Source organism: Thermobia domestica, chromosome 5 (genome assembly GCF_964235325.1).
Source record: "Thermobia domestica chromosome 5, izTheDome1.hap1.1, whole genome shotgun sequence".
Lineage (NCBI taxonomy): Eukaryota > Metazoa > Arthropoda > Insecta > Zygentoma > Lepismatidae > Thermobia > Thermobia domestica.
In genome coordinates this window covers 279631934-279647834 of record NC_137458.1, presented here as the reverse complement: position 1 = coordinate 279647834, position 15901 = coordinate 279631934, and the positions used below count along the sequence as shown (strand labels likewise).

At 35.4% G+C, this 15901-nt stretch overlaps 1 protein-coding gene across 1 annotated transcript in view; it reads left to right on the top strand.

Moving 5' to 3' along the window:
• sif (guanine nucleotide exchange factor still life) overlaps positions 1–15901 on the top strand; it is a 1225751-nt gene that overhangs the window by 1138153 nt on the left and 71697 nt on the right. Inside the window, exon 16 of the mRNA XM_081760149.1 lies at positions 13373–13630. Within this exon, the coding sequence (XP_081616275.1) occupies positions 13373–13630 (258 nt within the window). The remainder of the gene's footprint in view (positions 1–13372; positions 13631–15901) is intronic.

The following is a 15901-nucleotide window of genomic DNA, read 5'->3' as shown; positions in this document are numbered from 1 at the left end:
TTCCCGTTTTCTCCCACACTTTCATTCTAGCAGTCAGTGTTTCTTCCTGGGGGGTACTGCCCCCGGAGCTCTGAGAGTGCCCCCCGGAGGAGACCAAAATAATTCGTCTTTAATATAACAATAAATAGTATAGTACCAGCAGTGCCCCTCGGAATACTAAGTGTGCCTTCCCCCCCAGAACATTGTTTCTGAAAGAAACACTGCCAGCAGTTCTTTCATAAGGATTCGTCTCCTTTATCTTAAAGGGCATAATCTTGGAACGTTAAATTAGAAAACTCATTTTTCCTGTTTCCGCAAGGGAATTTTGAAAAGTTTAAAGAGCACTATATGAAAAAGCTGGAACTGTACATACAGTACTTTAATGGATTATTCTTAATACTTGTTTGAATGAATGTTATTTTATTTATTCGGTTCGTGCTTGTCACATATGGTACAGACTGTTAACTTGCCTCCATTGATTTTGATCCCTTGTTACCTTTTCGGCTAATGGAGCGAGAAAAAAAGAGAGAGAGAGAGAGAAGTGCCTGAATATCCCTGCAGGGTGAAATGCCAATCATAACACGGTAATTGAGACGTAACCTTGTTGTTTGGATGTTACAATGTTAACGTCCGGTACCCAATAAGCCATTCCACCAGATCAACCTCCAGCCCCTATTATATCTTTTTTTTCTTTTACCCTTCTTTCTCATATCAGCTTTTTTTTCTAAATCTTCTATTTAACCGCATCTGCAAATTAACCGTTGTAATGAGAATGGCGCCACCGTCGCAAATGGTAGATGTAGGACCCAGCTTGTGTATATATACCCATGTATATACGTATACCCTTCTCCACAATCATGGCTAGCAATACAAAGCAAAGAGAGGGAAGCGGAAAAAACACATCAGCAGTTTGTTTCATACATTTATGTAACGAAGCCACTATTTTCCTCGTCCAGAATTAGCTGTTACGTAATTGGTCACGTGATGGTGACGTCGACGTGATCGCTTTTGACGTAGAACAAAGTTTATACATAACATTTTAAAAAAAACAAAGTAGAACAACTTTTGTAAAAGACATTTTTATGGGCTTCGGAAATAAATAATACATTTTGCTTTCTATTATTTTTCTTTTCATATTGCTGTTGATAAAAACAATCCTCTTTCCCCCCATATTTGAGCTCATATGCCCTTTTTCCTATGAGTTAAAGTTTAGAAAGAAGATATTTTATAATCAAAATCACAAAACTAGTATCTTCCAAATCTTTTCTTTTAATATTGTTAGTAAGTTATCTTATTGTGAAAAAAAAAGACTCATTGTTTTTTTAAATTGAATACAGAGTGGCCCAAAAGTAGGTATACACCCCTGCATTGATCAAGTATAACATTCTAGTTTATGGGCTTATTTGCTTTTTCTCTTCCGAGCTTAAGACGTAAGTAAAAACACATTAAGAACAAATAATAAAGAAACTAAGTCTACATGAAGGATAACAATAAGAAATGATATAAAATGCAATGAGCTGATCAGTACGGTACTGTATACCTACTTTTGGGCCACCCTGTATTTGTTATAAGTACGAGGTGTTGCAAGTTTCCGGTCTGGTACTGATAATAAGCTCTTCATGACACATAATGCCTTCTATGGAAGATATAACGAATCATTTTCAACTGTTTAGCTGGTTCAGTTCGTTGGGTGCGGTCATTTGAATCATTCGGTGGGCGTTAAGGTTGCATACTACATAACAATGATTCAGTCTACACAGCTGTTGTTACCAAAGCTGCAGTGAAAGAATATTGAGACTTCGAGGAGATTCAGCACTTTACCCTACAGACTAGAGTTAGCACTGTAACCTCGACAACGGCAGTCGTGCAATATGTAATTTCAATGTATGTTCTGTGTTTGCATTAAATCAACAGTCTCTGTGGCACTTTTACCCAGTTTAACACAGAATTTGACATTTGCTCTCTGTTCCATACTGCTAGCGTGACGATTGCCTCTGCGCTGGTAATGGCGTCGTATTCCTCGTCATGCTTTGCGTGTGATAATGCGGTGTTGTCAAATTGTAGCGGAAGGATTACGTTCTTCTTGTACACACATATTGGTTTACAGATTACATTTATTGTTTCGTCACAATAAAATCAGTCTCATTACTCAATTGTCAGACGTGTATTGATAGTAGTACATTTACGAAATTGAATTCCAAATTATTGGTCCACATCTGATGCTTAAAGGGACAATACCGGTACAAACGTAAAGCAAACAAGATTTGTCACTTCGGAGAAGTTATCATTCGCAGTGCTACATTACGATATTTGTACTTCTTTATGTTCGAGACATTATTTCTCTATAGGAATGGTGTTTTCAATAACAAACTGTATCTATAATAAACCAAATTGGGCCTAAAGCCTCACTCAAATCCTTAAATCTCTTCTGCATAAGCATAGTACTGAATTCTTATAATTCTTTAGCTCAGCAACGACTTCCCGGCGGTTAACCCCGTTGATATATGGGGTCCTGGATTCTTCAAATTTGATCGGACTACGGTTATTCGAGTTTCACCCTTAACTTTAAATCCATGTTTCATAAAAGCCCTGGTACTGAAAGTGACGCTAAACTTCAACTCAACCAAGAATCTAGCTGAGCAAAAACTAGTATGTAATACTTCAATGTAAAAAATCATGGTCTTATACAATTTATGGAATCAGTTTCCGGATACACAGAATCAATCAAAAATCTGTAACTGTGCCATGATTTTATTTGTAATAGGCTTCAAGTAAGGTTAACTGCCCGCCGTCACAGCCAATGAAAGTATATCTCTGTCCAGATGGCGCTTAGTTTGGTTATATTTGTTCAACACAGCGATTCAGTTTTGCCTACCCGTAGGAAAAAAACCATTTCGTGGGATTTTTTGACATTAATTTGTTCAAAAGATATTAAGGTTAGTTTAAAGGGACAAATTTTGCCGATAGATGTCACTACAGTCTTCGTATCTCTCTCATGTATTTTTTACCTTTCACAAAAATTCACGATTTCTCTTACAAATTTCAACCTAGAGATTTCAAATTTTTAGAGAAGCAACTTCATAATCTATCGAAGGCAACAATCCGTGCCGATTTTTTATTTAAAATTTTCTTCATAGTTGAAATGGCATGTTTATTGAAAGGGATATCCAAACCTTTAACAATATAACTCTTTCAACAATGAAGAAAATTTAAAATACGAAATCAAAACAGATTGTTGCCTTCGATAGGTTATGAAGTTCCTTCTCCAAAAGTTTGAAGCCTCTAGGTCGAAATTTGTAAGAGAAATTGTAAATTTTCGTGAAAGGTAAAAAAATACATGAGAGAGATACGAAGACTGTAGTGACATCTATTGGCAAAACTTGTCCCTTTATACCAATCTTAACGGAATTTTTTACTGAAATTGGTAACATATATGGGACTTTTCACGTATATCAAATTCACACCAACAAATTTTTTAGAGGCAAAAATAGACATAATGAGTCATGTATAAGCCTGAAATCAATGTTAAATTTTAACCGTTTTTTTTAATTCGGAAAGTTTATGCTTCTAAGAAAGTGTTTTGTGGAGTGTCTGATACTGAAAATCAACAGCTAAGGAACGAAAATTGTATTTGCTATTTAAAGAAAGAAAATAATTAAGTAATGAACGAATAAATGAAAGAAAGTAAAAAATATCAAACAATAAACTACCAAATTCCAAAGTGCTCCACAAAAAAATGTATAAAAAACGAAGTTAGTATCGTTAGGCTAAGGCATGGTAACGACACTCCATTTCTGACCGAAACGAAAATTTGTTTACGATTAAAGAAATGCTTATTCCCAAACTATCTTGTATACATGGATGACTGAATAGCTTTATGTTCAGGTTTTATTACTGTATTATTGTTATTCTTGTTATATCTTATAGTTAGTATAACGCAGGAAACTCAAAAGATAAAATGAAATTTTATGACTCTCGACATGCAATTTTATAACTTTTTCAAGTTGGCATCATTGCAGCGATTTCGATCGCCTTTATTTGTGCTTCTCTAGATTTCAGTTCGCTATTTCACGAAAAATTCTGCTTTTGTTGGAGGAAGAGAAATGGTAACTCGCTAGAAGAACAGTAAACTCTAGCGTGTGTGGTCCTTCGTTTGATTTCAGTCCACGTATACTAGTGACAGACAACATCGTGTCCATGATTTCTTTCGTAGTTTTTACCGTTTCCTCCCGCATTCTTATTCCACAAATTATTTTGTAATCATTCACTTACCTTGACTATTTGTCTCCTTTGGTCTGAAGGACATAATAAACTGAAGATTTTATTTTATTTCAAAATTCTAATTCCTTCCAAGGCTCGGATAACGCAATAAAGTGCATAAAAGACTATTAGATATATGAATAATTGTAATTTTTCCAAACAGTTAAGAACTAAATTTTAAACCCATAATAGATTTGTGAGTGGAACGTATAAACTGCAACTGTGCCAACACATACATAACCGAGAAGCTCCTCCTTCGTAAGAATACGTTCCATAACTTTGAATTAGGCTTAAGAGTCTTCATCCCGGCGAAATTAAAATACCGCTAATTTTACAGTAATTATGTGATATCTTCAAATAGATAAAAGATAATTGAAATATGGAACAAGAGCGCCCTAGACAATAGTTTTTGCGTGAGGTACCGTTATCACAAGTCACCTAGTGGCTTTATGTTTTCAGCTGTTTAGAAACGCGAAAATAAATGCCGATTTTCAAAATGGCTCGAAATCGAAAGCAGATAAGTGAGTCGTGATAACGGTTTCTCATGTAAAATAACATTGTCTAGGGCGCTCTTGTTCCACATTTCGATTATCTTTTATCTATTTGAAGATATCACATAATTACTATAAAATTAACGGTATTTTAATTTCGCCGGGATGAAGACTCTTAACGTCCATACAAGACCCAACATAAACGCAATATTTACTCATGGCATATTTATTGCACTATACTTTCATATTTACAAATCAGATTTTCCGTTATCGATAGTTCTCCGAACTAATCCTCATATAACATATTAACCTAATTTGAAATAGAGCTTCCAATCCATAAGAGAACATAAGAGATTCCTCAATTACCTATCCATCTTGATTTGATTTCAATTCAACATGAGTTTGTTTGCACAGAATCTCTACTAACAACAAATATTCAAAATAAAAGACATGAACAATTATTCTGTAACACATTGTGCCCGTAGCCTCATTCCCAACAAAGGCGTTACGTTTATCATTACGTGCAAAAGAACACCTCTAATAAAACAAGGTAAATTTATTTGCATTGAGCTTAAATTAGTAGGGGAAAATAAATCAAATAATTTGTGAAATAAAAACTATTGGAAACAAACAGAAAGGAAAATTGCAAAGCTCTAAGCAAACACTATTTTTTGTGTGTACGAAATCCAAGTTAATATTGATCTTTTGGTCTAATTTTAGAAACTTTTTTTTCCTCTTTCTCTCTCCAAATTATTCGGATTGGTACAAATTGTTATGAAAACATCATATTTGCTCATTTATTTCCTCTTCTAATCACGCAACAAACTCAATTTTCCTGATTCTCTAAAAAAAGAAAACAGAGAAAAATTAATTAGAGCAATTACTAATCTGAATGTTATGAAACATTGTTTAATTTTTGTTTAGAAAGTTAATTTCAATGTCACTCATTTCTTTCATCTCCTATGTATTTTGGTGTTTTTTTATATATATATAAATTCATTATTTTGAGAAATATAATTAATCGATCTCCGCATCTTGATCTCATCACACTACGTAATGTCCCATGACCAGAAACAACTTAATTAAAAGTAAATTACACGTAACTTTGTAGCTTCAAAACACGATTTCCGAACTGAGAATACTTTTTTTTGTTGTTGTTGTTGTTATTTAATGTTTTGTGTACTGGTGGTTTGTATTTAATGTTGGTACCAGGAAAACGTTGTTTCTATTCATGTTTTATTACGTCAGTGGAAGAATATCAATTGTCACATCCAATAAAGAAATTTGACTTCATAAAGAGGTTTCAGCTGCTCTTCCTGCTGAAACTGTGGAAATTGTGGCGCCGCCACTCAAAGAAGTTGGGTATTACGCTGCTCTTTCTGCTGCTCTTCCTGGTATAAGAGGTTTCAGCTGCTCTTCCTGCTGAAACTGTGGAAATTGTGGCGCCGCCACTCAAAGAAGTTGGGTATTACGCTGCTCTTTCTGCTGCTCTTCCTGGTATAAGAGGTTTCAGTTGCTCTTCCTGCTGAAACTGTGGAAATTGTGGCGCCGCCACTCAAAGAAGTTGGGTATTACGCTGCTCTTTCTGCTGCTCTTCCTGGTATAAGAGGTTTCAGCTGCTCTTCCTGCTGAAACTTTGGAAATTGTGGCGCCGCCACTCAAAGAAGTTGGGTATTACGCTGCTCTTTCTGCTGCTCTTCCTGGTATAAGAGGTTTCAGTTGCTCTTCCTGCTGAAACTGTGGAAATTGTGGCGCCGCCACTCAAAGAAGTTGGGTATTACGCTGCTCTTTCTGCTGCTCTTCCTGGTATAAGAGGTTTCAGCTGCTCTTCCTGCTGAAACTGTGGAAATTGTGGCGCCGCCACTCAAAGAAGTTGGGTATTACGCTGCTCTTTCTGCTGCTCTTCCTGGTATAAGAGGTTTCAGTTGCTCTTCCTGCTGAAACTGTGGAAATTGTGGCGCCGCCACTCAAAGAAGTTGGGTATTACGCTGCTCTTTCTGCTGCTCTTCCTGGTATAAGAGGTTTCAGCTGCTCTTCCTGCTGAAACTGTGGAAATTGTGGCGCCGCCACTCAAAGAAGTTGGGTATTACGCTGCTCTTCCTGGCATAAGAGGTTTCAGTTACTCTTCCTGCTGAAACTGTGGAAACTGGCGCCGCCACTCAAGGAAGTTGGGTATTACGAACTACTAAAAGCAAGAACGAATCAAACCATTCAGAGCGCGTGAGTCTGATAGAATTAGCCAATGATACACTTAGCTACTGCCAGTAGCAGACGATGCAGTTAGTTACAACTTTAGCCGGTAGTATCGCAGAGTCACTTTTGTTACATTGTGGGAATGATTTGAATTTCCATTAGGAATAGAGGAAGCGGTTCATCAGAATTTAGGATTTAGATTTCTGGGCTTTCGGCATCTAAGGCCATTCAGCCCTTCGCGTTTTGAGGGATGACGTCCCTCGGCGAGCATACAATCCGGGATGGGGAAAGGAAGGAAGCGGCCTAGGACCTATAAGTTTGCATTTGCCTGGTGTGAATGAGGAAAACCCAGGAAAACTTCATTCAGGGTGGCTGGCGTGAAAAAGCGTTTTACACTTTTTCGACCGAGTGCCCCCACTGGGAATCGAACCCGGGACCGCTCGCACCAAAGGCGAGAGCGTTAGCGACTACGCTACTCGGGGCCATAGTGATTCATCAGGCAATCAGTGCTTGACTTATTGCGATATCCTATAAAAAAAAACTTGACTTATTGCCAAATGAGTTTCGAGTTGTATTGTGAAAACACAGTAGACTTCTAATCTATAAGAATTTGATATTGACAACAGAAGTAATAGATTTACAACTTCGTGTTGTAAGTAAAGGGATACGTAAGAGAAGAAACTTATTCTGAGTACTTTGAAGCCATAACAAAAAGGTATTTCCCACTGTCTGTTACCGGTTGTACTCCATGAAGATCAATATTGTAAATTCACCTTGTTGAGATAAAAGATACAGTAATTAAACGCTGGATTTGATTTTTTATAATTAATTTTATTATAAAAATTTTTTTGTTATAAATCAATATAACATAAAAGTACTCTAAATTAGGTTTTGAGACTGAAATTTACCAAATAGTCAGGGTAAGCAAGTGTTTTAAGGTTTAAGTAGCTAAAAAAAAGTTTTTTACAAAGCTTTAGACAAGATAAGTGGAACTGGGTTAAGATTTTTCGTGCTTTATGCAAGTAAAAAAAAAAGTTGTTTTGTAAAGCTCTGGGCAAGCTAAGCAAGAAAAAGTTCTACGCAAGCTTGTTGGTTGCAGTTAAATGTTTTAGAGTTTTATTTAAGTCAAGAAAAGGGTTAAGTTTTCATAAAGCTTTAGGTACGCTAGGTAAATGGTTTTAAAGCTTTAAGCAAGGTAAAAGGTTTGAGTTAAGATTTTTCTAAGTTTTAGGTAAGTTAAAAAATAAGTTAATTAGCTAAGACCAATTTTGGTTAAGGCCATACATAGAGTGTTATGTATTTTAAGGCTGAAATATCGCTTGTATATGTGTGTATTTTTTTTTCGTATAACCAAGTTTTGTCGTCTGCTTTGTGTAATAACTTGTAGTAAAAAAAAACACGTGGTGTTAATACCAAATAAAAACACGTAGTGATATTTACAAACAAACAAAAATACGTTGTGGTGTTTATAAATACAGACAACGTGTATGATATTACAATATTGAAACCAGAAGTGGTACTAGGTCCCTCTAAGGATTTCTTAATAGAGAAATAAAGTCAGAGGTGAAATATCATTTGCCGTACAGAATCTGTATCAAGGAACAGCTTCTCGCTGTCTAATGTCATTTTCTCACCTCGGCAATCAGCGTTGAAACTTGGAATCGTAGATTTGAAACACTTCTGGTTCGACTAGACAAATAAAGAGCGAAATGAAAGTTATCCTTGGGACGCGAAGCAGGAAAAAACATAAAGCTCTACGAAAAGCCATTTCTTGCCGAAAAGCCATTTTTTGCTCTCTGTTATTGTTTTTGCTCTATGAAAATATATATATTGAATCCGGAAGTTTGTAGATATTGATCACTTCTGGTTTTATTAGACATATTAGAGTAAAGATGGCATAACGCTTCTCGCTATCGATTATAAATTTAGTTCTATGTTGATCAACGTTTAAACCGATAATGATTGATTTCTACCACTTCCGGTTTACATAAAGAATTAATGGGAGACATAGAATATATTCTTGATAGGCTGAATCGATTACAAAACTTCGCAGTATATCCTACTCTTTTTGCTCTATGAAGGTAAAAATTGAAATTGAATGTAAAAAAAATGAAATCTTTAAGTTTTACGTCCCACGGTTGTGCCGGTTAGGCTAAAAAAGACGGTGATGATGAGAGATGAGTGAAATGGTGGAATTAAGAAAGTGAGAGGAAACGGGAAAACCCCGAGAAAACCCACGAGCACGGTGTTTGTCCACCACAAGGTTCACACGGCGCGATCTGGGACCCCAAGCACCGGAGGTGAACGCTCTACCACTGAGCCACCGCGCCCCCAAAAATTGAATGTAGTACTAAACTATTATTTCCGGTGTCATTACAGAGATAGAGTAAAAATTGATTTTTTTTCTCGAGATGGAGAATCGTTTTTAAAAACGGATTTTTGCTTTCTATTTCTCTTTTTTTTATTTCATGGCAATGAACGTTGAAACCGACACTGGTTGATATACGACCACTTCCAATTTGCATAGAAGATTAACGGTGAACATGGAAGCTTTTTTTTTCAGGATGCTGAGTTGATTGCAAGAAACCTATTCTCAATATATCATTGCTTTTACTTTGATGCCTCTTGACAGACAGATGGACGGATATAGTCATTCTAAGTGACTTCCGATTCTTGAAACACCATGTGCGTTTGTTTTCTCGGGGTTCTTCTGTTTCCTCCCACTTTCGTCATTTCACCATTATCATCCATTTTATGATCAGACACTCCCTTAGTATCAGTGCACAATCGTGGGATATTAACTTTTAAAAATCCGATTCTTCTGCATACCATAGTTTAGAAATCTAACAGGAGATCTGTTTTTATTGGCTATTTCATCATCCATTTCCGCCATCTCTGTTCTCTTTTGCTCAACATACGAATCATGATAGGTGAACAAACGTACAGGCAAGCACTATAAATTATTGCATCCAAAACACACTTGACTGCTTCGAGACGCGGAATTGGGCTGAACAAGGTTTCTTACCTTTACTCGAGTAACTGTTCCTCGCATTCTTTCTTAGTATATAAAATTGGCATTTTGTTTCCGTGAGTTATACAAAATGTATTTAAAAATGATTGTCAGTTTTTTGAGTGATTTCAAGAGTTTATTATTTTTTTTAAGTAAGGAAGAAAAGTACCGAGGAAGGAAAGCACAGACTTAATTTGCAAACTATAAAAATAGATGTTTTAGAATTCATTTCGTTTGTGTGATCCATCTGTGTTGAACCAAGGAAACTTTGACGGAGGAAGGCTTATCTTAAAACAAGGAAACTAATCATGTAATAGGAAGACTGTGGATGATCCTTTGCACAGCATGTAAAAAAGTTACAAGAGAAAATTTCATGAAATAATGATTAGTAAAATTTGTAACTTGTCATAATAAATTTTAGATTCAGACTAACACAGCAACAAAATACAAATTATCATAGACGATGGTGAAAGTAGGATGAAATAGACGACGAGCTTTTAACAGGTCTAACGAAATAAATCAAAAGACAATATTTCCAACATGAACAGTGAATATTAATGAAAGAGTTATTTATAGAGTGATTGCCATTGTAGTGCTTACTATTTCTATGCAACACTTAAATGAAATTTAGGCAACACTTAAATGAATGACGAATTTTGAGACAGTCTGTATTTGTAGTTCTGAATAGCACATACTCTGCAGATGTCAAATTCTGTTCCAATTTGTGCAGCCAGTCCTGCTTTCTGAAACGCCAGGACATATAGGCAACCAAACCAGCTTTGCTCAAATGTTGGTTGCAGAGCGTAGCATTTTCATTTTATTTTGCTGGTTTCTCTTAACACTTCTTTCAATCTTATTTCGAATTCGTAAATACTGCCAGCATTTAAAAATCGTATTTGTGTCTTCTGGGTAACATTCTTCTCCTCCTTTTTTTACATTTCTGTCTTCTTCTGTCTTCCAAAAGAAGTCTGAAGCCATTAGTAGATTTTCATTTCAATGATTAGTTAAGGTTTCAATTTTAAATAAACATAACTCTTTAAAATGATTTAAGTTTACTCCTGTTGCTAATATGGAAACTGCTTTCCAAAAGATCTCAAATGGAAAAAAATGTTTAAAACTTCAAACTCGACATCTAGATTATATCCCAAAATAAATTCATTTGTTCGAGTCAAAATAATATCAAGTATTAATATAAGTCACTATCATAGTTAACTATTGTTAATCCACTGCTCAAAAAGTATCCTTCCAACTCTATTGTTAATCCACTGCTCAAAAAGTATCCTTCCAACTCTTCTCCGCCTGCCTCAGTGATTGAGAGTTCACCTCTGATGCGTTAGGTCATGGTTCGATCCCAGCTGCTGCCAAGTGGACCTTGTGGTGGACAAATATCATGTACGTGAATTTTCTCGGGGTTCTCCCGTTTCCTCCTACTTTCTTCATTACAACATTACCAACTCCTTGGCCTCGGTGCATAATCGTGAGGCGTTTAACAACAAAAAGAAACAACTCCTCTCTACAACCATCTATCTTGGATATTTCTTTTGCAAGTAGCTCGGCACTTCTTGATTCTATCACATCATTTTGTATTAGGGCATTTACTAGATCATTTCTTGTCTTTACTATCCAGTCAAGAATTGCTTTTGTGTATCGATTGTTTCTTCTTACAATATATTATGCACAGCGCCAGATCAATGCCTGTATTTTCATGACAATATCCGTTACTCTTGTCATCTATCTTATCTATGTGATTCTTTAGCTACTTTTGAGGGTGATAAGTGCTCTGCATTTCTATTTCTTAGCTCAAGCTACACGAATGACAAAATGATATATTAAGAGAATAGTTTGTGTTACTTTTTGGACAAAGAATAACCTGATGTTATCCTTATTAAAATATTTATACTTCACGATACGATTGTTTAAACTTCACAATATTACATTAAATGTCAAAGCAGATTGAAATTCGATTCACATATTTGTTCTACATCCACTAAAAGTGGCAGTGAACTGGCTCTTAATTGTCTTTTCCCCTCTGTGATCGGCATAGTTGTTCTAGGTGCTAATGGCAAATATTAGGTAGTGACCATCGAGTAATAACATTATTTGAAAATTGAGAAACAATATGTCATCCAAGTATGCGACATACATTTCAGTGAAATAAAGGGAACGATATACAACACAATTGCACCTGTGGTGATGTCACTTAATCTCTTGAAACAAATACTGCTATAATACATTTGGAAGAGGCTGCGGTGGCTCAGTGGTAGAGCGTTCAATTGTGATACGTAGGGCCCTTGATTCGATCCCAGCTCGCGCCAAGCGGACTTTGTGGTGGACAAACACCGTGTGCGTGAGTTTTCTCATGGCTCTCTCGTTTCCTCCCACTTTTTCATTCCACCAGTTCATCCATTTCTCATCATCACCGTCTTCTTTAGCTTAACCGACATAACTGTGGGGACGTAAAACTCAGATTTCAATACCTTGTGAAACGGATCTTGTAATAAGTACTTTTGTTGACTCCGTGAAGTCTTTGATTAGAATACTAGAATTGGACTTATTTTTTAAAAATCCTATTTCCTATTATTTTTAATATGAAAGTCTTAGAAAATTGTTTCATACATCATAATTATCATAAATTCAGACTTTTTAATCCGTCTGAAGATGTAAAGAATATTTGGCATGTTCTGTTTTGCTTCATAGTCATTTTGTTTGAGAAGTGGGAGTGTTTCAAATTTTAGTAAATGGCAGAGAAGAAAGAAATACAAGGTCTAGCTGAGGAGGATGTTTTGTAAGAAAGAGAAAAGAAAACGGATCAAAGAGATTTTATTCGAAAGCAGAGAAAATGAGTTTTTTTCTTTAGTGTTTTCTATTAGCATTATTTGAAAAAAAAAAAGAAGTGTTGAAAGATCGAATTTATTTGTATCATGCAATTTAATAATCCTATACTTGTTCTTGGAAAAAGTCAGACAAAGTAGCTTTCTATCGAAGCTGAAATGAAATAAATTCCTTCAGTTTAACGTCCCACGATTATGTCCATTAGGCTAAGGAAGATGGATGATTAAGGAAAATGAATGATGATGAAAGAATCGGTGGAATGAGAATGTGGGAGAAAACGAGAGTTCCAAGAGAAAACACACTGACACGATGTTGTCCACCACAAAATTACTTGGCCGGGGATCGAACTAGAGACCTCACGTAGCAGAGGTAAACGCTCTACCACTAAGCCACCGTGTCCCCTCTATTGAAATTAGTGTTGATGATTAACTAGAAAATTATTATAGCTAATATTTGTATATGTCATTGATAACTATCCCATTAACAAAATTCATAAATCCATGATTCATTTTTTTAAAATGAAAGCCAAAAAGTGGAACATTTCTTTAAGGAACAATTTATTGCATAGTATATTAACATTGCTTTCCATTATTCCTATTTTTTTCAGAGCCTGTTAACTCACGTTTCTCGCGCCACGAAAAACACTTTGAATAAACTGGGCGTCTTCACTGTTTCATCGTTTCACGCTTTCATCTGCGCACGCAGCCCTTCTCTGTTGAACAATCTGCTGGCGGGTCGAGGCGCTACCAAGCGGAGAGCTCCTATGTTGTCACGGAGCAACAGCGGCTCCAGTCGGCGATCCCTTCAGATGAGCTCCAGGGACGAGAACGAAAAAACAGTCAAGGTGTCGCTACCAGACAACCAGGTAAGATAATTAACATGTGCATTAGTAGTTGTTAATTAAAGCTTTAATGAATTATATTTGTGTGTAAATAATCGTACAATTACTGTTGGACGTGTGGTTTATTGTGGAATGAAATATTGTCCTATTAGTAGATATATCTAGATATCAAAAGAAGAACCTCGGTAGTGAAGTCGTTCACGCGTTTACTGTACCACTAAGGTGGGTGTATTGGGTTCGATCCCAGTGACGAAGTGAAAGTATTCTCATTCTACCCTCGTTTTAATGTGACTGCTAACTTCATTTAGTCACCTTAAAACGTGTAGCTGGGGCAACTTATGGAAGTAAAGGAACCGGAACTACATCACTTCCATGAATGCCCAAGTCAAGAAAATGTGGAACCTTTACTCTCGCATACACAGCCGTAAGTCTTGACAGTATGTTCCGAAAATGGAGCAACCATTACTTTTCGATATCAAAAAACGAACAGAACGCAAGGAACAGAAAATACAGTTTACCATTCATTCCCCATTGGGGTTATCACCGAAAAGATAGAATAGTAAGTAACATTCCTGTTTTGCAAGCAGGAGGTCCCATGTTGGACTTTAGTGGCCTGGTTTACTGTCTGAATTTTCCCAGGATTTCTCTTCACATGTATCTCCAGTGTCCATATGGTACCTTTAAATGTAATAAACTTCCCTTCCGATTATAATTGCTTCTATAGTGATTAATAGTTCATGATTCCAGTGAATATCTATATAAATAGGCCTCGAAAATGTGTCTGAAAATTTACTTAATAAATTAATTAAATAATTAAAAGAAACACAAACTTTATAATTGATTTTCCATAAAGTGCACAAAAGAAAACCAACACTACAATTCATTTTCCGTAAGAAACACAAAAGAAAACCAAAATTACAATTCTTTTTTAGTAAAACCCACAAATGGAAAACAACATTACAGTTCACTTTCCATAAAGTGCAGAAAAATAAAACCAACATTACAATTCGTTTCCGGTAAAATACACAAAAGGAAAACAAACTTCATAATTTATTTTCTGCATATTTTATTAAAATTTACTTTCAATAAAATAGAAACTGAGGAAGTACACTGATTTTAATATTCACTTTCGGGAAAATCATCCTTTTAAAGATGGAAGTTAACTTCTCCCTGATTAAATGGATGGCGCTCCGGCCTTTTTCTGTGTGAGAGCTGGTTTCGATATTTAGTTATGTGCTTTGGATTCTTTGTTATTATATGGGTTAACGTTTTTAAATAGTCTTGATCCTGAAACATGCTGAACGAATAAAAATCCTTTAAAAAACAATATTAACAAAACGATTAAAAGTGGAAAATAGTAAGAAAAAAACGTTCAAAAAGTAGAAAATGATAATAAAACGCTTAAAAGTAGAAAATAATTCATCACCTAGTACCTATAAAAATTGAAATGTATGGCAAACCAAATTAATACTTAATATAAAATTAGTTTCGATGATAATTTTATGAAATATTAATTCATTTGGTTTGGCATAGACTTCAAAATTTTTGTAGATAATAGCAATGATTTATTTTCTGCTTTTTTGCGTTTTATTATTATATTCTGCTTTTCTGCGCATTAATTGAAGTCATTTTTTGGGTAAAAACACCAGTAGTCGTCACTTTAAGGTTGAAAACTTACTCTTTTGTATTTTTTTTTTTTTTTTTTTTTGTGAGCATCGCAAATCTTTCGGAGCTGTACCATAGTTGGAAAGACATATTGGTCCTTCGTATACATGACCATGTAGTTATTCAAAGTCTAATAGCCGTTCAAGGAAAAACAATATATATTTTAAATCCCTTGTATTGCACCAGTAATCGTCACCTCAAAATCGAAATGTTCCAGTGGTCGTCAGGGTTTTGTATCAGTGTTCGTCACTCACATAACTTGACATAATTTATTCAAAAACTGTTCATCAGTTTAAGGTTAAGAATAGAGTATAAAATACTAAGCTTAATAAGTGTACATCACTTTTAGCACTCAAAAAAGAAAATACAATTATTTTTACATACCTTTTTAAAGCAATTTCAGAAAGAAAAATGTTAACTGATTCACAAGTTAACTGTATATCACTTTAACCTTAAGAGTACAATATAAAATACTAAGTTTAATAACTATACTTTACTTTAAGCACAAACTTACAGTTTTCATACTACACCCATTGAAATGTTTCACGGTCTGACTCCGAACTTAGTGTTAGATCTTTATCAAGTTAATATGAGACTACAAGGAAAGAGTACTATTTCATTGAAAAGGGG